This window comes from Pundamilia nyererei, unplaced genomic scaffold (genome assembly GCF_000239375.1).
Source record: "Pundamilia nyererei isolate P.nyererei 1_Seehausen unplaced genomic scaffold, PunNye1.0 scaffold00133, whole genome shotgun sequence".
NCBI lineage: Eukaryota > Metazoa > Chordata > Actinopteri > Cichliformes > Cichlidae > Pundamilia > Pundamilia nyererei.
Genome location: NW_005187534.1, coordinates 160717 through 186177, shown reverse-complemented (window position 1 = coordinate 186177; position 25461 = coordinate 160717). Strand labels below are relative to the sequence as shown.

Below are 25461 nucleotides of genomic sequence, written 5' to 3'. Positions count from 1 at the left end.
TCAGTTTACCATAAGTTGTGCATCTATTTCTGCATATTCAGCAAAAATGTGCCCTTTCTTCACTCGGTGAGGTGATGGTTCAGCTTCAGCAGCAGTTTGCTCTCAAGGTTCTTTCTGTGAAGCTGTGACTGTTTAGCAGTGAACAGGAGTCCTGCACGACTGAGACGTCCTTCACAAGCAGTGCTCGCCAATAGATCCTCCTTGCACTGTTTGGCTGTTACTCTGGGAAAAGACAAAGGCAGTGATGGAAGCCGTGACTGGAGCTGCGATGTAGCCTCTAATCTCAATTGTATGAGATCAGAGGCTAAAAGAAGTTACCGGAAACTCCACTGGCAGCATGTTATCGAATGTGTTAGACTAATTTTTTTTTTAAAGTAACAAGTCGAATTTTGCAAATGTAGTGGAGTAAAAGTACCGTTTCTTCTTCACAAATGTACTCAAGTAAAAGTAAAAAGTATTGTGCAAAAAGGGTCCTTTAAAAGTACATTTTTTTCAAAAACGTACTCAAGTAAATGTAACTCGTTACACCTCAGCTGGGTTAGGGAGCTAACCCTGCTGCTAACAGTAAATACGAAGTATTAAACATTATTGTGCAGCACGTAGGATCGACAGCGCACAGTGTGCTTTGAGGTAGGAGCCAAAAAGGGTGCAGTTTGTGTGTGTGAGCACCCGTGTGTACACCTGTGAGCGTGGACGCGCTGGCATTTAAAAGGTTCCTTCATGTAATGATCTGCTAGAGGGTGCTCCAGAATATAGGGTACTTGTCATTTGTAGGTATAAATGTGAAACATGAAAACATCACTGAAGCATTGAAAATGAGTTTTTATTGACCTATGACCTCTGATAAGCCCCGCCCGCTTCTTTACTTATGTCACACGTGTCCTCAGGACCCACAGATCCCAAAGCTGCCATCAGGTCTGCAGTCACTGTGAGGTCAGCGGGGTTCAGGGAGGAACTGAAGGTCCAGCAGTGTGAAGTCCTGACTGATGGGGATGCTGTTCTCATCGCACAGGAAGTTGCTTCTGATGGTGGCGATGAAGGTCTTCCTCGGGAGGGAGAGGAGGGTGTGGATCCTCTCTGCTGCCACCTGGATGTGTTTCACCTCCGACCCCGGAGCTGAGGAACAAAACAGATGCAGACAGGATGAGCGGAGGCGCCGAGAATCACACCAGGAAGGATCTGAAACCAAGAACTCCTTGTGTAACTCCTCCCCCTGACTCCTCCCTCTGACTCCTCCCTCTGACTCCTTGTGTAACTCCTCTTCTGACTCCCTCTGATTCCTCCTTGTGACTCTTCTGAATGAGTCCTCCTCTGACTCCTCCCTCCTGTGACTCCTCCCTCTGACTGATCATTCTGCTACTCAGTGTACTGTAACCCAAAAAGTGCAGTTACCACAGACACGAGCAAACTGCACAACAAGTGCAGAAAGAGGAAACAGGCGATATAATTTTGGGTTACATTTTGGGTTACAGACATTTTCTACCTCGCGCTGCCTTTAGGGCCTCAGTGAGTCTGTGTGCGCGTTCAGCCGGCCGCGGGACGTGGACACGTGACAGCACAGTTACAGGAAGGATGCTCACTCAGCTTTCTTTCTTTGAACCAAACCAACAACACTGTTTATGTTTACATTTTATGTTGCTACATTTTATTTTACTGCTAATATATTATTGTAAGGTGACCTTGAGGGTCTTCAAGGAGGCCATAAATAAAATGTATTATTATTATTACCAAACTATTTTAACAGCCTGGCTTCATCAAACACACCTCAAAAATAGAATTTGCATGACTAACGATGATGTAATCACCAAAGAAAGCATCCCGGTGCAGCTCTCTGAGCTTTTATAACGATGAAGTTGGTTCCACCATGGAAAAGATGGAGGATGGAGCCTCGTCACCATTTTATTCCCTTGCCACTTGAAATGTTCGATCTGAGCGCCAGACTCTGAGGAAGAGCTTTAACAATCGGTTTTCCAGACCCCGATTCATCCATGCATCCACCCAAGCATCCACCCAAGCATCCACCCATGGTCCCCCATGGCTCCTCTATACCCACTGCGAGCTCCGTTTCTATCCCGCTGGTTTGGATTGGTCTTCTTGTGCATTTCCCGTTTTAGAGACTTGGAACTCCCGAAGCTTTGACATGTTCCACGGCTGACCGTTTGTTTTCCTTTTATAATCGTCTCGCTGACAGGAACCAGCAGTCAGTCCGTGTTGGATTCAATCATGGAAGCACAGCCACTCATTAAGATCTGCAAACACGTTCTGCGAACTTCAGGCTGTTTCACACATTTACATCTGTGCGCTTGTTTCAGGAATGCAGGTGACAGTAAATCCATATTTTTCACCAACACTGTGTCATTACAATGATTAAATGACTTCTAAGAAGCCAGGATGTTCAGCTGAATCAGCATCCTCTGACTGTCCTGCATATTCATTATTTTCCAGCAGGTTTCCTGTGCAGCAGGTTTGCAAAGCAGCGACTCCCTCTGCTGGACAGTTTCTGTAACTGCAGCTCCTCCTGCCCTCAGACGGTTGGACTGACATCACCTTTGCAGGGCTGAGCCAGGTGAGACAACTGCTCAGTGAGATTTACATGTACTGTATTAGCACAGGCCTCAGTTCACCTGTCAGAGGAAGTGGTCAACAGTGAGGAAGGCGACATCAGTGAGACACACCAGCAGACACACTCTGGGTGTGCTAGTGATGGGCAGGAGAAGGAGGGCTGATTACTAGTGGATGTTTTTGTGCTTCATCTGCTTTGACCAGAGAGATGGTGAAATTGGAGGATGTGAGGTGGATGTGGTGGAGGAGTGTGATAACCTCGCCATCCACATCGAGCTCCGGCTGAGCTGGAAAAGCAGCACAGAGCAGATTCCTGAGCAAGCTGAGCTCCTTCGGCCAGTCGGAGATGTTCCATCACTCTGCATCGGAGCTGCAGACAGCAGCAGACCAGAGAAACCAATGAGGAGGTTGGGCTCTGTGGCTGGACACCGACCCAGCTGTGGCGGCAGCTTGTGGGTCACGCCTGTGCTGCTGCATGCCTGCTTGGAATAAAGCGTCACTCTTTGAACGACAGTCTCACCTGAGCTACGATGGAGTTTATCAGGCGGAGCCTTGAGGATCTTCTGCAGAGGATCAGGAGGTACCTGAACACACACCTGGATGGAGCCCCGCCCACTCACCGTCAGCACACCTGGTCTGAAAAACACACCAACACATGCTGGTGTTTTTATCTGTGAGGCTCTGAAACTTGTATTCATTTATTTATTTTTTATATTTAAAACTAAAAGAAAGAAAACCGTTAATCATCTGATGATGTCATCAGTACCTGTAGTAGCGGCGTACAGCGGTGTGGGGCAGGCAGGGGTAACACGGCCTGTAGATGTCGTTGGCGTCTGTGTCGAGCTCTGCAGAGCAGCGCCCGCAGCCGGTGTAAGTGATGTCACCGCTCAGCGCCACCATGATGCCTTCCAGTGACGTGGAGCAGTCCAGGACGGGCTGAGGTGCATTCTGGGAAGCCGGTGCATCCTGAAAGCAGAACGTGATGACCTGGACTCTGAGCTCCACATCACCTGATGGAGCGGAGAAGAGAACCTTTTAAAAATGTAAAAATAAAAACGAACAGGACCATGAATGGAACCCTGAGGAGCTCCGCGGCTCTTTAAACGTGGCGATAAAGCTGCTGTGGACGTTTCAGGCGAGTTTTCGTAGTTTCACTCACCGCTGTACTTCTGGGACAGCAGCGTGTCCAAGTCCAGCTCCGGAGTGCTGCTGTTTCCTTTCTGGCACCGTCGTGTCCGGTGGAAGTCCTGCACTCGGCGGTCAGTCGGGTCCACGGCCTGAACGGTGCTCCAGGGGGTGGAGTGCAGCTCTGGAAGGTCAGAGGTCAGACCCTCCCTTACCAGGAGGACACGGAAGTCCCAAACAGCCCCTGAGGAGGCAGGATTTACTGTCGGTGTGATTCACAGCAACAAACTCTTAAAGTAAAGCTAGAATCTAAAGTGACAGTTTCTTAGTTTGGTGGTACCAGGACGTCAGACATCCTCCTAAGCATTGTATCAACACAGCCTTTCTCCTTGTGTCCATTTCTAAGGAATCCATTTGAACTTCCTCTCACCAGCTGTGCTGCATGTGAAAGTGTCCAAAGGCTCATCCCTACAGTAGAAGTACTGCAGTACTCGTACCATCCCACAGACACTAGAGTGAAAGTGAGATTTCACCCCACAGTGGGGTCTGGCGACAGCTGTGTCCATCTTTGACGTACAGCCTTTGTTCCAGAGCGTACCTTTGTCTCTGCTGAAGCGAGGCAGCCAGTCCACAGCTGCTCCCCACAGTAACACCGCCCCCTGCTGGTCCTCTGGCTGCTCCACAGTCAGGACAGCATTCAGCTGAACCGCCGACCTGCTGCGAGACTCCGCCTCAGCACGCCACTCTGAAAAACATGGAAGGAAGCGTGCAGCGAACAGTTCAGCCGACTTAAATAATCTACATCACTGACTCGACTCGACTGCTGACAGCATTTCAAATGCTGAAACACTCAGACCTTCAATTAGAGCAGCACAGGTAAAGGTAGGACTCACCTGGGCTGATGTGTGTATGCGTGACTTGCAGCAGGGCGTGAACCAGTGCGTTTGCCCTCAGTGACCTCAGCGTGGCGTAGGGGAGGCGGTTCAGGTCTTGAGGGGGGCGACGTGGCAGAGACACCAAGAGGGGGCGCCGCTCTCGGAGAAAGCTGCACAGACACCTGAGAGAGCGAGCATTAACCTGCTGGGAAACTACAGAGAGAGAGGTAACTGAAGCAGGTCAGCTTTGGAGGCACGTGATTGGACGAAGGCTCGGCTTACCTGGTGGTGAAGAGGAGGAAGTGATCTGTCCCACGTTGAGCAGTTTGCTGCTGAAGGTTGACTGCAGCACAGTCTCCCCTCTCCACCTGTCCTCGTTCACCTGCAGCGCTGACAAAACACACAGAGAGCTTACGCACGTGGACACAACTCACCTCATGGCAGGGCGGCGACCATCTGAAGGTGACAGCCCCGCCCATTTATGAAGAAAAGTTGCAGACTGTAAATTAAAGATGGACAAAGCTGCCAAGCCTCAAAAATGAAGCCGAGGTGGGAGGAAGACCTGTTTTCTTCAGTGATCCAGAGAAACATGGATCCCTCCTGATACGACGCTGCGAACAGTAACTGAGAGAGTTTCTCTTTCTGCCTCCAGGTCTGTTTTGACGTCTTTTCTTCATCCATCCCTGACACAGAGCATCGTGCTCAAACTAAACCAGTCAGCTGTGTTTGTGTACCTGTGATGAGCAGAACGTCTCCAGGACCGACAGTCAACGCCCAGAACGCAGCCCGCCGCCATAGCACCACCTTCATCTCAACACCAGATTGATCTGTCACTACAATAGACGCTAAAGGCACAGAGGCGCCCGCCGACGGCCCTGACTTCACCTGTAGACATTAAACAAACATTCGTGAATTCAGCTTTTGAAATATTTCACCAGTAGATGGATAGAGTGTGATTAGAGCTCCAGTTTAGTCTAAGCTCAGCCCCCCTCTATCAGTAAAGGTGTAGCTCAGGGCTCGAGCTCACGTCTGTTCACCTGTATGCTGATGACACTGCCCTTTACGCTCGACCAGGCCGTCTTTCAGCAGTCGTCACCGATGAGCCCAACAGTCACCGCCCGGCTCTGCAGGGCTCGAGCTTGCTTTCTTTTCTTTATATGACATCCTCCTTCATGTTTCTGGTCCCTACCCTGGTGGGGCTTGTTTACGGCCTTTTGTTACACTTTTGTTAAATACTGCTGTCACCAGTTACTGGCCAGTCCAGAGCATCACTGCTTTCCAGAGGTTGTCCTAAACTGGTCACTAAGGTTAAATATTTTGCCTTTCTCACACCTCATATCAGAGGAAGTAAAACATCTCATGCTCATGATTAGAATTTATTTCTTTATCCAGGTGTTTATTATTTCATTTCTTTCTAACCAAACATGGTTTCTTTACTGAGTTGGTGCTGATGGTGTTAATGTTGCTTTCCAGGTGGTCCCATCATACTTTTTTTTCTCTTCCTTTGACCTTAAATTGGACGCTGCGTTATCCCACTGTAGCACGCTGTGGTACAAACTGGTGTTACCTGGAAACACACCTGGACTCACCTTGACTTCCTTCAAGTGACAGGGGTGAACCACCGCCACCAGAACTGAGTACCGCACCCCTGGTCTGTCGCATCGGGCCAGGAGTGTGGTGGGACTGTGGAGTCTGGTGTTGGCACCTCTGTCAGGTGACTGTGGGGAGATTCTGGCTTTTTTGCTGCTGGGGGACACGGCGGGGGACTCGGCGTTAGTTGTGGACTCTTGAGAACAGAGGACCCCATCGGTGGTGGCCTCAAGGACAACACCGCCTTCCTCCACTCTCGGGGTCAGACAGGGGTGACTGAAGAGCTCGGCAGAGGCTGCAGGTGATGGCGTCGCTGGGCTGAAGAGCTCTGGGGTGCTGGACGAGACGGAGGGAGGCGTTTGGGTGTGTTTGGGCGGGGTTTTCTCTAGGCTGGATGCTGATTGGACACTGCGTCTCAGGATTAACGCCTGGCTCAGAGTCCAGGTGGTGAGGTAATGAGTCTGGGAGGAAAGAGGTGCGGCAGCTGGCGGTTGTTCAGGTTTTCGATGATCTGGTTGAGTGGCAGGGAAACAGCGGTCCAGGTACTCGTGAACCGAAGCTGATGGCTGATCGTCCCGTCCAGCGTCTGACTCCTGAAACTTCTTCTCAGGCCGCAGATCCTCCTTCAGACTTCCTGTCTCTCCTTCCTGTCCGACTCTGTTTTCTGTCCAATTGCCTTCAGTGATTGTCGGATCATGGTGTGTACTCGCCTCTCCTGTCTCATTTCCAGGATCACCTGAAAAATTTACAAATGTTCTGGATTATTTTTCTTAGTCTGACGTTCAGAGAAGCGTTCACGACTCTGCCTCCTGAGGGATCCTGATCACTAAATCTAACAGGTGAGTTTTAAAACTGAAGTTACCTGCAGCCCATAAAGAGACACAAAGACGTCCTCACAGAGACTTGTTTTCCAGACAGCCATGGCCTGTGGCTGCCTGCACATTTACAGCTCAGTAATTCAGTTAATAAAAAGACCAAAGCAGCAGTGAGTGCTCCTCCCCCCTGTTTGGTCCCTGAACGTCTCACCTGCAGGTCTGAGCTGCCCGTCCCTCCAGGTGAGCTCCAGGTGTCTCCAGCGAGCAGGAGCACGATCGTCTTCCTCTAACCCGGCGCCGGGCTCTGAGGCTGGGCTGCAGGCGGGCGGAGGAGCCCCGAGGAAGACGTGGATCTTTCTCTGGTCACACATGCTCCCTGCTGGAGAGGCGGACACGTACGGAAGTTTAACCACTTCACTCTAAATCCATGCATGGATGCTTTTTCACAAGTGACTGATTAATCATCAGCTGCTGCTGCACAGAGCCTTTCAAAATAAGAGCTCCACTCGTAAAATGACTGTGAAAAATAAAAAGCATTCAGTTATACTCGGATGGTCAGAAAATTTGGTGCATTTCCTTCAAAACAGGGCTGAAAAAAGGAAACGTGCGTCAGCATGAACAACAGTCCTGTGGTCGCCTGGTCCAGTGTTCCTGCAAACTAATGGGATTAACTGTTTTTCCTTAAAAAGTCCTTTAAATACTTAAAATTCTGAAAACTAGCTGTCACCAGTGTTCCTCTCTCATGAAGTCAGTATTTATTTGGGCTAAAAGAAGATATTTAATGATAAAAATGTTTAATTCTCTTAATCTAAAGAAAACGTAAAATGATGCACTTTATTCTGGAGCTAAATCAGCTTAATGCAGACAGAAGCCCAGCACAAAAAAGTAAATAATAATAAATAAGTTTTACCAACAAAATATTGATTAAATGACCCATCTGTGAGTCTCAGACTGTGAGACCAAAGATTTTTATCTTCTGAGACCTGCAGAAAGTCTGGACTCTGACAGGAAGCCAGGACGTCTGCGCTTTTCAGACGTCAGAGAATCCGAAGCTTCGTTAGAACTGAAATGTCTCTCAGCCAAACTCAATAACAAGTTACACAACAATGACCGAGCAGAAACGCAGAAGTGAAGACTGATGATGTGTCTCACAGCTGGGAACGATAACAGGGCTGTAAACAGCCCTCCAGCAGCTCCACCAATCAGAGCGCGAGACGCCGGGGGAGGGTCGCCCATCGGTGAGGGTTTACAGAGGCGCAGACACGTTTTAGACCCGCAGCCTTCAAAAGCACTAAAATCACTTTGAATCCAGGCCGACAGCTTCTGTTTTAGCATCGGGGTCAAAGGTGAGCACACCTCAGCACCTGCAGCACCTGACGCCTCAGCCACTCCTCCACACCGAGTAACCGTAACGACTTCACGTTCATTTTCTGATTCACACAACAGAAAACGCTGAAGTGCTCAGACTGCAGATACCTGCCAATCAGCAACATCCAATTCAAATCCTAGAATTTCACTCTGGCCTGGAACTGGAGAAAACACAGACAGGAAATGCACTTTCATAATAAAGCCATTTTTAATGACGTTCTTTTTTATTTGCTCAGTTAGCAGTTGAAGCCAAACATGGCCGACAGCATTTTCCTGGCAGCGGCCTGCTGGCGTCTCTTCCTGTGTCTGGTTTACCTGCAGACTCGCGCTCCTCCCGTAGGATCGCATCACTCGGAGCTCGTACAATCTCCTCTTCATCACACGGTATTTCCAGACTTCCTGGGAGCAGGTATCGGTGTTCTCTTCGTCCTTCAGTGACTGATGTTCCTGCACTTCGTTTTGGTCCTCCAGCGTTTCTTCTTCTGGGGTTTCACCCTGCAGCTGGACACTGAGCTTCTTGGAGATCTCGTCGATCATCTTTTCGCTCATGTTTCTCCTTCCTCCTGCGCTCAGAGATCTGTGCTGCTGCTGGATTTGAACGTCCAACTTCTCCAGCTGTTTGACCTCATTGCTCAGCCCACTGTAAAGCGCCTGAGACACTTTGTCCTGTGAGGTTCCACTTCTAACCTTTAAAACGTTGGGACGTCATTCTTAATGCTCCTCTGTCTGACCTCCAGCTGCAGCGTTTTCTTTAGAAATCATGGATGAGTCATGGAGCAAACTCTTCAAACAGCATTTCCATCAAAGCGTCTTCCATGTCCACCTTTGACTGAAGCTTCCGCCATTTCTCGCTCCGGACCTCGATCTCTCCATAGAGGTTCTCCCCGTCCTCCCTCCAGGTCACTCAGGTACTGTAAGCCTGCTCTTTCAGCGAGTCAAAGCAAAGCTGAGCGTGCTCCCTCTCTGACCTTCTGAGTGGTTTAAACCTGCATTCTCTCTGATGTCCAGCAGGGGGCAACATAGTCTAAGCATCATCGTGTTCGTTGCATTTTGCATTCTCAGACGAGACACACAGACTTGGATGCAAAAATTCTGATTGGCTGTTTTGGTCTCCAATCAGCTCGCTAGCTACTGTAGCCAAACCCAGGCAAATATCCCAGAATGCAATTCGTCCAAAACCCAAACGAGACAGTTGCGAGACCCAAACTTTTAAGATATTTTCAGGTGAGAATGGTGCTGTGCAAACTTCAAATATCTGCTCGATGTATCAAGACATCACATGTTTGCACTAGTGCTCAGAAGTGTGTGCTCAGAATAGAGGCACTAAAATAACGCCATACATTACATCCTAACCAGCAGTAGAAAAATGAGGGAACAAATATATGATGAGCCAGTATCTGATTGGCTGATAGCATCTGAGTGCTGGGGTTTGTCCCTAACACTGTAAAATCATCTTCAGACAATGTTTTTGTAAACTGAGGAATCTGCACTGACAATATTTACTTATCGTGTAAATGTTGTGTTTACAGTCTTGGGTTTCATGGTGATATGTATGTGAATTTTTGCATGTATTCTTATAATTGTTACTTTTTTCTTTTACCCCTGGCTTTGTGTGTTCATGTTCTGTTGTTTTGTATACTTCATCCGTTTGTATGTTGTATATAAACTTTATTTAACAAACAATGAGTATTTTTTTTTTTTAAAAACTTCCCCTGAGCACAACATCAGCTATGAAGTTAGTGTTGCTATGGACAATATCATGGTAGCCAAAACAAAAGAACAAATAAAAACATCAACAACAGGACACAAATGGAGTGTAAAATGCTTTAAAAATAGGAGTCCGTCTTTTATGTACAGTCTTTGTGATATTCAGCCCTTTCTAAATGTGTTAGCGCCCGTCTACTTCAGGTCCGCCTTCCTACACCCCACTGTTTCCTGATTGGCCAGCTGTATGAATAAGTCTGTGACATGCTGACATCAGCGCATCACTAAAGAAGTAAGAACAGTGTAAAGTCAGAATCAGAATCAGAAAGGGTTTTATTGCCAAATGTTGAGCGGGTTTACAACATTAGGAAATTGCTGTGGTGCTTCAGTGCAGACATACTGTTATAAATACTGTTATAAATTAAGCTTAAATAGACATGAAAATAAAAATAAGAATAAGAATTAAAAGTGCTAAGTAGATAGATATATACATGATATATACATGAGTGCAGGTGGTGATCAGTGCCAAACATGGAATGATGCAGTGAACACAGCGTAGGGTCATGTGTTAGTGGTGGGAACAGTCATACGGTTATTGTTCATGTGTCCAACAGCAGAGGGGAAGAAACTGTTCTTATGGCGAGAGGTTCTGGTGCGAATGGACCGGAGCCTCCTGCCTGAGGGGAGCAGGTCAAACAGACTGTGTCCAGGGTGAGAAGGGTCAGCTGAGATCCGAGCTGCACGCCGCAGTGTCCTGGAGGTGTACAGGTCCTGCAGAGATGGGAGTCTGCAGCCAATCACCTTCTCAGCACAGCGCACAATTGCGCAAGTGAGCGTGTAGACACGGTCAAACCTGAGCTCGTGAACAAAAAGTTCGTGAGTGACCTGTTGGCCACATGCAAACATCCATCACTTTCACTTTTCACCGTTTTGGTTCTGTGGATTTTGCTTTAATTTCTCTTCGATATTTTTTAAATCGATGCTCAAACTGAAGTTAGAGTAAAACGCAGACATTTCTACTCTGGACTTGTTTTCAAAGAAGTGTCTGTGAGCTGCAGAAAGGTCAGAAAATCTGAACAGAAAAAGTGTGACGACCCAACAGATTTAGCTGGCGACCTTTAGCAGGAGCCTGACCCCTATGTTGGGGAGCGCTGGACTGAATGTACTGCTGGTACTTCTGCACTTTCACATACGTTTTTTGTGCAATTTTGCATGCTGGGTTTTTTGTTTGTTTTTTACAGCGCATTGTGTTCTGCGTCCTGATCGACTGTAGACCACTGTCAATCAATCCCTGTCTCCTGTACAGTACACAATGCGTTCAGCTTGTCAAATGTATATAAATCTTCGATCCTACAGTGTAACTCCGTACTGAAGTGCTGGACTGTGTGTTTTTAAGTTTTCTCCCCAACAAACACAAACAATGTCGTTTTGCACCCTCAAAGGCAACCGCGGGTGCCTTTGGTTTCATTCTACAATACTGGACTTTTTTTCTATGAAGTTTTGAAGTTTGAGTGTTTAAACAAGAGGACAAAGTGTGAAAAACTTCACGTGTATCTGAGAAAAGTGTACAAAGCTTGTAGTGAGGGGTTTTACAGCCTTAAAACACCTACAATAATTTAAAAAAATAAAGTTGGCTACTTCGCGGGTTATTTTTGGAACGTAACACCCGCGATAAACGAGGGACCACTGTATCAGGAGAAAATGGCTGAAAATCTGCAGTGAACGTTGGGCTTTTATTTGGAAAGTTGAGTCCAGACGACCGGATATGCAAAACTGTGGCGATGCTAGCTTAAACCGCCACACATTAACTCTAAACGTGTTAAATACCATCAAAATGTCCATTTTTGGGTGGATGCTTCCGTTTTAGAGCGGTATTTGGTCCTCTCCGTGTGCTTCTCTGCACTTTATTTAATAAGTTGTTCAGTTTTAACGACTTTTCCGGGTGTTGCCAAAAGCTAACGATAAGCTGAGCTACGCGCCTCCTTCCCGGTGCTGCCGTTACAGTCTCGTGCGGGTTTTTGTGTATGAAATTGAGCCGCACGTCTTGCCCGGCGCCGCACGCGGCGGTGTAGCTTGACAGGAAGGGGCGGCGGGAAGGAGGAGCCGCTGCTGCGGTACAGCTCTGTGTTTACGCGGCTCCATTTCCTCGTCTTCCCCGCGGTCTCGTCTCACCTCCCTGGGACAGCGAACTTCTACAAACCGTGAAAATGTACCGGTACTTCGGAGAGCTACTCACCCGGGGAGCGGGCGGCGTCCTGGCCTCGGGGTACCCCGCCGCCGCTGCTGACTCTGTTCTGCCGGCGTCCGCGTCCCTGCTGCGGCACCGCGGCTACAGCCAGGCCGTAGATCCGGCCGACGACCCGAACTTCTTCACTATGGTAGAGGGCTTCTTCGATAAGGGCGCCGCTATCGTGGAGGACAAGCTGGTGGAAGACCTGAAGACTCGAGAGACTGCCGAGCAGAAGAGGAGCCGGGTCCGCGGGATCCTGCGGATCATCAAGCCGTGCAACCACGTCCTGAGCGTCAGTTTCCCCATCAAGAGAGACAGCGGGGAGTGGGAGGTGATCGAGGGCTACCGGGCTCAGCACAGCCAGCACCGGACGCCCTGCAAGGGAGGTGAGTCTCCCGCGCCCGGCGCCTGTTAGCACCGCTGAAAAAAGTTTCACTCAACAACGTGAAGCGACGTTCGCGCAGAGCCGGCGTGACACGATTTGAACCCACATGAAAAATGAATGTAAAGGGTTTGAAAGCAGCCTGATTCAGACAGACTAGATTTTTGTGCTTTTACTGTGATTTAAAACTAGACTCCCGTCTTTTAACCAACTAAAACCACATTGTGCATGCGCAAAGAAACTAAAATCAGATGTGCAGGAAATGTTATTCACACCAGCCCGAGGAAGCTTTCGTCCAGTGAGACAGCCACTTTAGGATTTTACTCTCCTCTCACTAATTAATGTGCATTCATCCCCAAAGCAGGGATTTCCTGTGTGAACCTGAAACACAGCTTTAATAACATCAGATGGTTGAGGTAAAGGTTCAAAGATAGCTCGGTTAAACCAATAACGACGTCAAGCAAACAGCAATGAACAATAATGCAAATATTGCACTGTAAAAGAGCTGTAGTATAAGAGTGGGCGAGAGTGAGGCGTGAATGCTGCGTGTGTGTGCATGTCTGGGGCTTGCTGAGCCATGACCCCTGTGGGATGTGGCCCCGCACCCTGCTGGAGGCTTCTGTTCTGGCCTGTAGCGGGTCCACTGCCTGCTGCAGATCACAGTTCTGACTGCAAAAGCTGCTGGACAGGATCTGTGTGTGTGACGTGTACGTACATGCTGAAAGGAGCGTTGTCTCCTGGTGCTGACGTTTCCGCCTCAGGCAGGAATGTTGTCAGTCCGGTTCGAGCTCAGGGCGTCGTGTTTTTGTTCTGAGCTCTGTGCCATCACTCTGTTTGGTCCGAGGTTCAGACTCTGCAGTACATGTGGAGACGGGGGTCACAGTGGTCTGACAGGTGGAGGTGTCGTGAACGAAATGCTCGGTTTATTCGGAGCACGAAAGACCACGTTTGGAGACTTGAACAGATACGATGGCGCAGCAGAGGATTCGAAGCTGCTTTGAGTGACTTTGAATGCAGACTTGCTGTGACACACCTCAGCCTGAGCCGCACTCACTCTTTAACATGTCAGCTCATGATGCTGACGGGGTGTCAGGTTATTGCCTGAGCTGCACCTTAATCCACCCACACACTGTCTCTGATGACCAGTTTCCTCCTGTGTGCTGGACAGAAACTGTCCTGCTCTGAGCTCACACCCCAGCCTCACAGTGGAAACGCTGGTTTTACTGGGGTTTCCACTGTGAGGCCGTGCCTGCTGGCTCCGGTCACACACAGACCTGAGCTTTTCCTGCTATTACAGGTTTACTCGGCTCATGTTTCTGCTGACAAATTGGTGCCAGTTTGAGCCTCGAGCCGCCCAGCGAAGGTTTCCTGGAAAAAATCCAGCTGAGTAAACGACTGCAAGCCGTCAGCGGCCTCCGGGGGGGCGGAGCTTGGACAGAAGTTCATAGAAAGGAGGGAAGCAATTATTAGGAAATGTTCCCCTCAGGTAGATTGTAGTTAGACGGTTTATGAGAACACAGAGAGCCTGTTTAATGCGTTCATGTGACCTGAACCACCAAACAAACAGAGATTTATTCACGTCTGCTGCTTCGGCACATAATTTAATCAGTTAAACTTATAATGTTTCAAATTCACTCACATGATGGACGTGATGAATATACAGTCTCCGGACACTTTATTATGCACATCTTGCTAATATTCAAGTCTTCTCGATTCAACAAGATGCTGCAAACGCTCCTCACAGACTGTTTAACCTGATGTCATTAGTATTATTGCATTAATGATATTTGTAATAATAATAATAATGATGGATTGCATTTATAAAGCGCTTTTCGAGACCCTCAAAGCGCTTTACAATGCCACTATTCATTCACTCTCACATTCACACACTGGTGGAGGCAGCTACAGGTGTAGCCACAGCTGCCCTGGGGCAGACTGACAGAGGCGAGGCTGCCATATCGCGCCATCGGCCCCTCTGGCCAACACCAGTAGGCAGCAGGTGAAGTGTCTCGCCCAAGGACACAACGAGCAAGACTGTCCGAGCCGGGGCTCGAACCGGCAACCTTCCGATTACAAGACGAGCTGCCAACTCTTGAGCCACGATCGCCCCCATTGTATATGAGCTTTGGGTTATTAATCTTATATGTAATTGACTCCTGCTCATCAGTGATTGAGGGGGAATACAGGGCTCCATTAAGAGGCCACAAAAGGCTTTTTATTCCTGTTCACCCGTCATTCGCTGGTGACTCCACTCCACAGTGGCCTTTATGATGGCATTGTCCATCTTTGATATACAGTCTGCAGTTGGAGTTGATTGCTGGGATGACAGAGGGTTGGTTTTATTTCTATTTATTGGCATTTGTTTGTCCCAAAGAGCTTTGCTGACGGTAAGAAGAGGCGCTGTACGAGCCACAGACGTGTTTTACTCAGTAGACTGGGAGTTGTGGTGTGCTGGTGGTTTGGTCACAGCGGTCTTTCCCGTGACTCTTGTCTGCTGCTGTGTCGTCAGCTGTGTGTCTGCAGGTCCTTCAGCGAGTCCAGCTTACAGCTTTTACTCATCACATCCAGTGTTGTGTGCGAATAAAGAGACGTGGTGGAGCAGGTGGAGGGTGTGGTGGTTTTCCTATAAAGCAGCGTGTGTCTGAGGCGAGGTGGCCACACCCGCCCTGAGTCACACCGAGTTTCTCTGCTTCCTCCTCCACGCGTCCTTCTCACTTCTGCATTTCTCCGTCTTCCTTCTCTGCTTTTGTCTCCTCATCCATCATGTTGTCACTTCCTCCCGCCGCTGCTTTCACATTTCAACCTGCCTCCATGTGTTTTTGTTTTCCTTCCCACTCGCCTCCGAGCGCAGCCATTTTGTCCCTGCAGCCTGTGTTTGCAGTGATGCGTGAGAGCTGCTGGCCCGCTTCCACGCTGACCTCCCTCCACTTTCTGAGCGCTCGCCTCAGCGGCTCCTTTATAAATGTTCACATAGCTGCACGTCCACCTTAAAGCTCAAACACACTTCCATTATGGACGGAACGTTACCCAAATGTGGGCAGAGGCCTCCTGGTGGGCAAAGCAGGTAGTGCAGGTGGGCTGGCACAGATGGTGAACTTTAACCATTGAAAGTCTCGTGAAATAACGCCGTGTGTCTGTTGCAGGTATCCGTTACAGCACAGAGGTGTCTGTGGACGAGGTGAAAGCTCTGGCCTCGCTGATGACCTACAAATGTGCCGTCGTAGGTGAGGACACACTGAACCCAGCACCCCGTCGCCCTCTGCTGTGTTTGAGTGAATCTGCTGCTTGTTGTCTTGTGAACTAAAGTGACTTTGTTTCCAGATGTGCCTTTTGGTGGAGCCAAAGCCGGCGTGAAGATCAACCCGAAGAAGTACTCGGTAAGTGCGACGCTTCCACGCCGGCCGGCCCTCCTCGGTGATCCTTGTGGTTTTATTTCTTGATCAGCGCTCGGCCTCGAACTAAACTGGAAATAGGATTATTGGGGCGATTGTGTTGCCATGGAAACCTAATGCCTTGTGGGTAAGTGAACGAAGCGCGAGTGTGCAAGTGTTCTTTCCCACGATGCTGCAGTCGGCCCCGCTCATCAGCTTGTTGTTTGTAATGGTTCCACGGCTGTAGATGGAGAACCCGGAGCAGCTGCCTGCTGTTTTACAGTAAACGTTCCGACCTGAGCGGAAACGCTGAGCCATCAGCTGGCAGAGAGACGCCAGGATTCACTCTGAAACGTGATGACTCGTGACTTTCTCCCCACATTGATGTCAGGGCCCTCTGCCACCCCCTCCCTCTCTAAATGTTTGCTCGACCTTCGCTCTTTGCTGCTTTCTCTGCTGGAAAACTTCGATCAGCTGACACGAGCATAACTGGGAGGACTGCTGACCTCTGACCTCTTGATATGAGAGAAATACAGGAAATGGACCAACAGACATGATGAAATGTTAAAAGTAGAGCTGTTCTTGTCCTGCCGAGCGCTAGGTCAGACTTTGATTGCGTTTGATTTATACCACAAGAAAAATCACACGAGTTCGTTTTGCTTGATTATCGTGTTTCCTCCTTTGTTTAAAGACAGAATGATCGTTTAAATAAAAACGAAAGCGCAGTTACAGGACGCCATATTTACTGTAACATACGGATGTTTGCATCGCTTCACTTTCATGGTTACATAAGAAATAAACTCCAGAGATGCCTGAGGGCCTCTTAATGTAGTGGTTTATGCTGTTGTTCGCCTGAAGGTTGCTGGTTCAACCCCCTTGGAGACACGGATCCTGTGTCTGGTTTAAAACTGCCACTCGCGGTGACGACCAATTATGACAAACCCGTGAGGAACCATATCAGAACATCACCAGAAGCTTCCTCGGGTCATTAACGCAGAGAGCTCATTTTCACTCAAACCCGTCGTGACCACAGCGCTCAGGGACCGCCTACAAAATGCCGCAATGGAAAAATAAAGTGGAGGATCACAAGGATCACGCCAAGCATTTCCCTTTGATCACACTGCAACACGTAGCGTGTGGAAGTGGGGACTTTCCTTCATGTTCCCAGTTGCTGCTCTTTGGTTTCCCTCGTCAGACACAGACCAGACAAATGTGGGCGTGCACTCGTGCTGTCCTATAAAAGTGCCTGCTGTGTTTAACGGGGGTCAGACTGGGGTGTGTACTCCAGCCAGCACCGCTGAAAGGTGAAATGCATCAAAATAAAAATATGTGTATTTTTTTAAATTGTGTTTTCAGGACAACGAGCTGGAGAAGATAACCCGAAGGTTTACCATCGAGCTCGCCAAGAAGGGCTTCATCGGTGAGTGATGTCACACAGCGATGTCACACCTGTCAGCTCCACTGAAGGTGGTGCGGCTCTTAGAGCAGGAGGTGGGCTGCAGAGTGGCTTGCAAGTGGCTTAAATCTTACTGACAGGAAGTTCAGACCGAGTCAGCTGACGTGGGCTAATTTTCACTTCGCGTCCTCCCTGAACCGATGCGCTCTTGCAGGGCCCGGCATCGACGTTCCTGCTCCGGATATGAGCACCGGGGAGCGCGAGATGTCCTGGATCGCCGACACCTTTGCCACCGTCATGGGACACAATGTGAGTACTGACCCAGCAAAAAAGACGTGACGTCCAAATGCGTATGATTACACAGTAGGGCTGGGCGATATGGCCTAAAATCCATATCGCGGTATAATTTGAATCATGTGCGGTAACGATATATATCACGATATAGTCTGTTCTTCTTTATAACGTATTTCCCGCACTATAAGGACTTAAAATCCTTTAATTTTCTCAAAAGTCGACAGTGTGCCTTATGTATGAATTCTGGTTGTGCTTACTGACCTCGAACAGATTTTCTGTGCTACACGGCGCTCATCAATCTGTCAAAAATGTTTTAGTCCGACTTTGCTAAGCTAGTCAGGAGCCTCGCGGAGTAATCTGGGTCCTAAACTCTGTCAGATTCAGGTCCCAAAGTCAAACGAACACTGAGAGTTAAAAACGGTCTAAATTCTTTCATCTTTAATAAAACGATCAGCGTTCTGCTCTACCAGGTGTAACAATGAAGTTTAGCATCCAGGCATCCATGAAAACAGGATTTATTACATTTAACGGAGTTAGAAGTTAGCAGGGAGTTAGCTCGCTAGTTTCCACCTAAACATTTCATAGCATGTTCTGACTGAGAGATTTTTGAAACTAATTCAAACGTACAGCTCTGCTGTCACTTCCAACATAAATGAAGACAGAAAACTAAACAGCAGTGGCGTTTGTAGGGTTACTGAAGTTGGACTACCTGGTATATAATGATGTGCTACGTGATCGCTAGCGACACAGGTATGTTAGCATAAACACAGAGAAGCTGGAGGATGAAGCTAACTTTTTTTTTCATTCGATAAAAGTTAACGTGACGGTTCCTGATGGTTAGAGACAAATGCAATCGCATGGCAGGATGCTGTAAACGGACCAAACTTCAGTCAGGAGAACAACTGAGATAATCCATCCACAGTACGAGGTTAGTTATTCATATACTGCTGCATGGGAACAGAGCAGCTGCCAGAGAATTCAGCATTAGTGAATCAATGATAGGGAAGTGGAGGAAGCGCAGTTTTTGGCTTTCCCCATATTTCAAAAGTGCTTCGTCTCTTTGCTTTTACTGTCGCCGCCATAATTTGCAGATGTTATTGCTGCAGCCGCTGCCATGCTTTCAAGCAGAAACAGGCGCAGCTTGATGACACCATCAACATGCGCTATCGTGGTAGAGCGGTATTGTCAAAATCTCTACTGGTGGCCAGATTTATATCGTTTCTACCGTATACCGTTTATACGACCCACTCCTACATGTATTTGTAAAAACGGTCACGAGAACATTTCATGTGTTATTTCAGAATTAGGCTGTTGTTTTTGTTTTTGACCTCGGCGTGTCGTCCATGTTCAGGACATCAACGCCCACGCCTGCGTCACCGGGAAGCCCATCAGTCAGGGAGGAATTCACGGCCGCATCTCCGCCACCGGCCGGGGAGTCTTCCACGGCATCGAGAACTTCATCAACGAGGCGTCATACATGAGCCAGCTCGGGATGTACCCCGGGTTCCAGGACAAGACCTTCGTCATCCAGGTATGCTCCACCATCGTCACAACAGAACGTCTGCAACGTTCTGACGAGTTTCTCACACTTCGTTTAAAAGCAGGATGAACAGTGAACGCAGCACGATGACCACGAGCCCGAAACCTCCGTGTAAAGTTCTCACAGAAGAGCTGAGGGACGTCAGCGGGAGTGGGCCGATGTGAAGAAGGGTTGCTCATGTTATAAATGATGAGCAGATTAAGCCTAAGTGACGTTTCCTCATCCGTTCGGGTCCGAGTGATGTAACTCTCATCATCAGACGGCGAGCATGAGGCAACGTGCAGATGTGCATGTAGCTGCCTGCTCTGACCACACTGACTCGGCTGTGGATAATTTACATCACTCTGCAGCAACTGCACATCAGACGGGGACATCGAGGAGGAGTAACAGGATCTCCAGCTGTCCCTGTCCATCTTTTATTTACAGTGTGAGAGCAGACGGCTCGGTCTGGATCCATTTATGAAGAACAAATGAGAAAAACTTTTCTTCCTCCTTGTCACTTCTTCCATCCTTCCCCCCTCAGGTGACTCATGTCCAGCTGCATGTTTTCATTTAATCAACAGGCGACCGCAACAAAGAGACCTCAGGATGCCCTTCATGACGTTCAGCACAAGTGTTGCTGGAGAGCAGGGAGGAGGCTCCGCCTGTCCTCTGTGCTGATGATGTTTGGGTTTTTTCAAAAGGCAAATCATCCAGCGACTAAGACGCAGAAGGACCACGAGGAGACGACGCTGACTGAAAACAGACCTGAGCAGATACAGCGACGTCGTGCCCACAACATCTGCTGCTGCGAAAACTCAACCACTAAAGTCACAGAACAACCGCCGAGGACTTCAGTCGAGATTACAGACGCACCTCCAGGTTTACCCCTGAAGGTGGTGCTCCTCTACGTCACCGCCTCAGGACCAAGTGAGGTCAGAGGGCAAACTGAAGCTATCAGCTTTTCCCTGAAGTTTTGTGAGCGCGTTTCCTGTTTTTATCTTCTGGCACTGACTTTGGTTGAACACACTGGAACATTTTCCCTCAAAGGGCCTGAATGACTTGGATAGAGATGGATGAGTGTCTGGATCCTCGCCACAGTAATGCAGCCACTTTAGACTGTCACAGAATCTGAGTTACTTATTTTTTCTACCCATACCGTGCTGGTGCCCAGTCTAAAACCAGTGCTGTGTCTGTCCACCAAATGGCTGACCCGGCTTCTAATAACTCTACATAAAAGTGTGCAGTTTCCTATTCAGGAGAACGCTGTGTGATTTCTGACAGTGAAGCAGACACGTGGGTTAATGCGCCCTCTGCTCTGCCTGCAGGGCTTCGGTAACGTGGGGCTTCACAGCATGCGCTACCTTCACCGCTTTGGAGCGAGGTGCGTCGGAGTCGGAGAATTGGACGGAAGCATCTGGAACCCCGAAGGCATCAACCCCAAAGAGCTGGAGGACTACAAACTGGTGGGTACACAGAAACTGGAGCAGTGTGCCACCTGCTGGCAGTACTGTGTCACTGCAGTGTACTAACAGTCCAGCTGGTTTGTTTTATGATTCGTGTGAAGCAGCTGCTGTTTTCATCAGTTTGAATGGTTTGTCGTTTCCAGGCCAACGGGACCATCGTGGGTTTCCCGGACTCGACGCCATACGAAGGAAGCATCCTCGAGGCCGACTGCGACATCCTGATCCCCGCCGCCAGTGAGAAACAGCTGACCAAAAGCAACGCCCACAAGATCAAGGCCAAGGTGCCACGGTTACCAGATCAGCTCATCACGTATACGTGCGACGATAACTCATGCACGCAATATTTAATTCAGTCTTTAGTCACAAATTATTCCGACTCTCGGGAATAACGGCACTGGCAGGAAAACAAAATCCTTCATGCAAGAAGCAGAATTCATAGAAGGAAGAAACCCACAAACTTGTACAGAAAACAAGGTTTAGTAGATTATAAATATACTGCGTATGTATGAATTTAAAGGAGTGAATGTTCTCAGATGTGAAGAGAAAAAAGTGCTTTACATAAATAAAACCTACAAATAAAAGTAAATAAAAACCTTTAAAAAGTACAAACAGCAGAAAATTATAAAGAGAAACAAACAGAAGTTGAGGAAACGACTTTTAATTTAAAAATAGTCGTTGTTGGATTTTCTGACTGTTTGGGAACAGCTGCTGGGAAACATCCTTAAAGCTGGAGATGAACGTTATATTAAAATCCAGTGGGCCAATGATGGAGGAACTCCACATGCACCCCTGTATACCGCTGTCTCATGCACACATGAGGAACAGTGCCGGTCCAGAGGCTGGAAGCCGTAAACATTTCAGATAAATTCAAGTAATCTAAATAAATAGCGCTAAAAATGTCCGTCCTGGGAAACCGTTTGTGGGTTTCCATCAGTAAACTGACCTGGAGTCTGTGGTACCTTCAGATCATCGCAGAGGGAGCCAACGGGCCGACTACACCTGAAGCTGACCAGATCTTCCTGGAGAGAAACATCCTGGTGATCCCGGTCAGTGGACGCAAACGCTCGTGACCTTTGTCAAAGGTTAATTAGTCTCAGACTGAAGTAAACGAGACGTCTGTGTTATCCCCTCTCTCTTCTCCTCTCGTGGGTCAGGACATGTACCTGAACGCTGGCGGTGTGACGGTTTCCTACTTCGAGTGGTTGAAGAACCTGAACCACGTCAGTTACGGGCGACTCACCTTCAAATACGAGCGAGACTCCAACTATCACCTGCTGAGTGAGTCTGAGCATCCACTCAGGAAGCCTCCCACCAACGCTCTGATCTTTGTTGTCAGTAACGCTCTCGTCTCCCTGCAGTGTCGGTCCAGGAGAGTCTGGAGAGGAAGTTCGGCAAACACGGCGGCTCCGTCCCCGTCGTCCCCACCTCTGAGTTCCAGGCTCGGATCGCCGTGAGTACACACATACTCGTAGTACTCGAGTACTGTCTCCTCCTCTTCCTCAGGTGTGTAAGCTCCACTCTGTGGTTTCAGGGAGCGTCTGAGAAGGACATCGTTCACTCGGGTCTGGCCTACACCATGGAGCGCTCTGCACGGGTAAGCACGCCAAACCTGCAGCGCCGCACGAAGGGAAAGTCATACAACGTCACCGCGACCAGTTTATGACTCAAAATAAGCGATAACGCAGATGATGACAGAGAATCGTTATTGTCACAGTCGATGTGGAACTGAGATAAATATACACGATGATGATGATGAGCGACTTCATCCGTTGATCCCAGTTTAGGTTTAACGCGGGTGATCAGACGACCCAAAGGTTACATTAAACTTTCACATCTCACATCTGCAAACACCTGGATCATAACCCGACTGTTATGAAGAGTACGTCAGAATAAATGCAGATGTACGTGTATTTTTATTTATTATAGTTGGCGCCCTCAGAGACCACACCTCCCCGAAGGGCGTGACCCTGACCTGATTTTGTTGGTTCGTTTCTACGGTGACACAAAAGTTAAACAGAAGCTGTAACTTTTGTCATTTCCACTGTCAAAGCAAATGAAATCTTTGGAACGACAGATATTCCTCCCGTGCTTCCTTCTGAAGAAATCTGAACGTGACAGCGCTAGCGGCTACACGCTTCCTCCCACCGAGGGGGGAAAAGGAAGTGAGCACATCGCCAGGAACTCCTGACGGATCGTTTATGACACGAGACAGCACAGTTTAAACGCAGTGTCAGGGTTATTAGAATAAATCTACCCCTCACCCTGATGAACACATGGATGATAAATCAATGCGTCGCGTGCTCGCTGATAAAAGTCTGTAATATTTGATTTCATGAAACAAACGTGTTTGAGTCACTTCCTGTCTCTTCTCCGATGCAGCAAATCATGAGAACCGCCAACAAGTACGACCTGGGTTTGGACCTGCGGACGGCGGCGTACGTCAACGCCATCGAGAAGGTGTTCAAGGTTTACAGCGAGGCCGGCCTCATCATCACATAGACCCGCCTCCATCCACCTGTCCGTCTGTCTGTCCTACCTGAGTTTAGTTTCCACGTGTGTTTGAATTTCTCTGGGATTCTTCGTCTTGGTGCAGTCGCTCCTCCTCCTCCTCGTGTCTGTGTCCTTCTTTGAATTTAAACTTTAAAAAACCAAAGAAACTTGCAGTCGACAGCTTTAACGCCACGGTCGCTCACCTGAATCGCTGCTTCCTGCACAGAAATGACAAATTATCTGAGCTCACTGGCCAAAAGTATGTGGACACCCCACAGATGATGTGGGCGGAGCCTTTCAGATGAAACGATTCCTTTCTCTGGAGTGTCGCGGTCCCGAAAGCCTCGAGTGGACGAGTCATAAAACGAGCTTCAGGAAAAAACAATATTTGTTTTTTCATTTTTATTGTTTTATTAATATTTTCGGGTTGAATCATGAACAAACTGAGCTGAAGTGTCGGTTTAACACGCATGATTAGAAAAAGGTGCAATCACTGAATAAACCTGAAGACGTGCAGCGGGACATTTCTGTTGGCACACTTGAGGTGATTTCCTTTTTCTCATTTCTGTAACTGTGGGGAAAGTGCCGGCGCTCTGTGGGAACGCTGGATCAGTGCTGTCACAGATCACACACAGATCAGACCTGTGAGAGATTATAACTTCAGGATTAAATTAATCTTTTTCTGTCTTTCGAAAGGTTAAAAACTTGAAGCTCTGTTTGGACGAGTGACAGTGGTCTGTAGGTCGCCTCCTTCAGGCTCCGTTAACGGGCCCGGTTCGTATCGTGGAGGGAACGTCTGCTGCTGCAAACACTGATCCCAGATCAGTTCGTTGTGGGTGTCCACATACTTCTGACCGTGTCGTGCTTTTCTTCTTCTACTGTGACGCCGTGCGCACGTGCCTCAGGACTGTCGCTTTAATGTTCTTCTGCCCACAGTCACTTTATTAAGAGCAATAACTCGTTTACAGCCATCGCTGAAATTTTAAAAAACATCCAATTGAATGCAGACGTTTACAGCAGAGAAAACTTCATCATCTTATCATCAGTCCAGCCGCCGGAGCTCCAGACCCAAAACATTCAGGTCAGGAAAAACTCGACCAAAGAGCCGATATTTATTTTTCACTGTTTGAAATCTGTAGATTAATTTAGAAGATTTCATCTTTAGCTGCAGAAAGTTTGTTTCACTTTAAAAAAAAAAACCAAAATTTATTCAAAAATTTGAAGTTTCACAAAAGTTTGTTTTTGTTAAATGAGGGGAAATCTGCTGCGCCGATAAAGTGCCGTTCAGTCAGGACGTCTGTTTCATTCCAGCTTTAGTTTTTATTTTCTGATAATGACCACAACCAAAAGTTGTTTCTTCTTCTTTGAAATGTTTGAAAAATCAGAAACCTGCTGTAAGAAAACTACAGACTATGCAAACACAGACGGTTCCCTGCGACCTCGCCGTCACAGCGCCCCCTGGCAGCCTCGCCTCTCGGGGTCAAACACTTGTTCCTTCTGTGGACTCTGAGTTTTTATGTTAAAGAGAAATAAAATCCAAACAAAGTGACGCCTGAATGTGTTTCGTTTTTTTAAAATCAAGCTTTATTGTTCAGTCTCCAGCTAACAGCGTTTTGTTTCAGTGCAAATACAATTTATATTTAAGAACAAAAGAGGTGCAGGGTCCGATCTGGCCGTAGGTCGAGTTGGAAAATGATCATTTAAAAAATGCCCAAAAAAAAAAGTTTCATTTGTATTGGTGTCAAAATAAAATCTCTAAAGTTTGTTTTGTTTCCAGTTGTTTTTGCATGTTGCCAAATCATTTTGAAAAGCTGGATGGACCCTGTGCTGTAAGGCAAACCTGCAGGTTAATATGAAAACAATGTTATCAAAGTGTTTGATGTGTAGAGCTGGTCGTCACACACTGGAGTGAGCTCGTGTGCACATGTTGGCTCGTTACAGACGTTTGTTTGTTTACATGCTGATAAACACAAACAATAAAAATCAAATCAACTTTATGATGCAGAAGAGGAAGAATGAGTCACTCTGACCACCAAAAGTCAATAAATGAGGACGTTGAGTCGTAAAATGTAAGCTGTGCGAAGGAGTGCTGCAGGGGAGCCAGCAGGGGGCGCTGTCGCAGCACGACCTCTGCTCCCTGCTGTGACTGACATCTGTGGACCTGCAGGTGGCGTCTCACAGCTTGACCTGAAGGTGGCAGTGTTGCATCACTGGCTGCTGTTCATGGCCCTGACAGTGTTGTCTAAATAAGTTTACCTGCTGAAGTACAGCAAA

General features: G+C 48.0%; 2 protein-coding genes across 2 annotated transcripts; one reads left to right on the top strand and one right to left on the bottom strand.

Annotated features, from left to right (window-relative positions):
• Positions 1-802: 802 nt before the first annotated feature.
• On the bottom strand, positions 803-19257 carry shld2 (shieldin complex subunit 2). Its single transcript, XM_005743599.1, has 13 exons — positions 19121-19257; positions 17553-17734; positions 12276-12689; positions 7179-7346; positions 6152-6888; positions 5297-5447; positions 4845-4952; positions 4581-4775; positions 4286-4432; positions 3722-3931; positions 3329-3572; positions 3083-3198; positions 803-1116 (listed from the first exon to the last, which is right to left on the bottom strand). The coding sequence occupies exons 1-13, from the start codon at positions 19255-19257 to the stop codon at positions 935-937; spliced, it is 2991 nt and encodes a 996-aa protein (XP_005743656.1). The 3' UTR covers positions 803-934.
• Positions 11781-24744, top strand: LOC102210269 (glutamate dehydrogenase, mitochondrial). Its single transcript, XM_005743546.2, has 13 exons — positions 11781-12655; positions 15795-15875; positions 15973-16028; positions 17379-17442; positions 17633-17727; positions 19064-19243; positions 20560-20697; positions 20841-20978; positions 21663-21743; positions 21852-21975; positions 22056-22147; positions 22229-22291; positions 23077-24744. The coding sequence occupies exons 1-13, from the start codon at positions 12247-12249 to the stop codon at positions 23194-23196; spliced, it is 1641 nt and encodes a 546-aa protein (XP_005743603.1). The 5' UTR covers positions 11781-12246; the 3' UTR covers positions 23197-24744.
• The last annotated feature ends 717 nt before the right edge of the window (positions 24745-25461 follow it).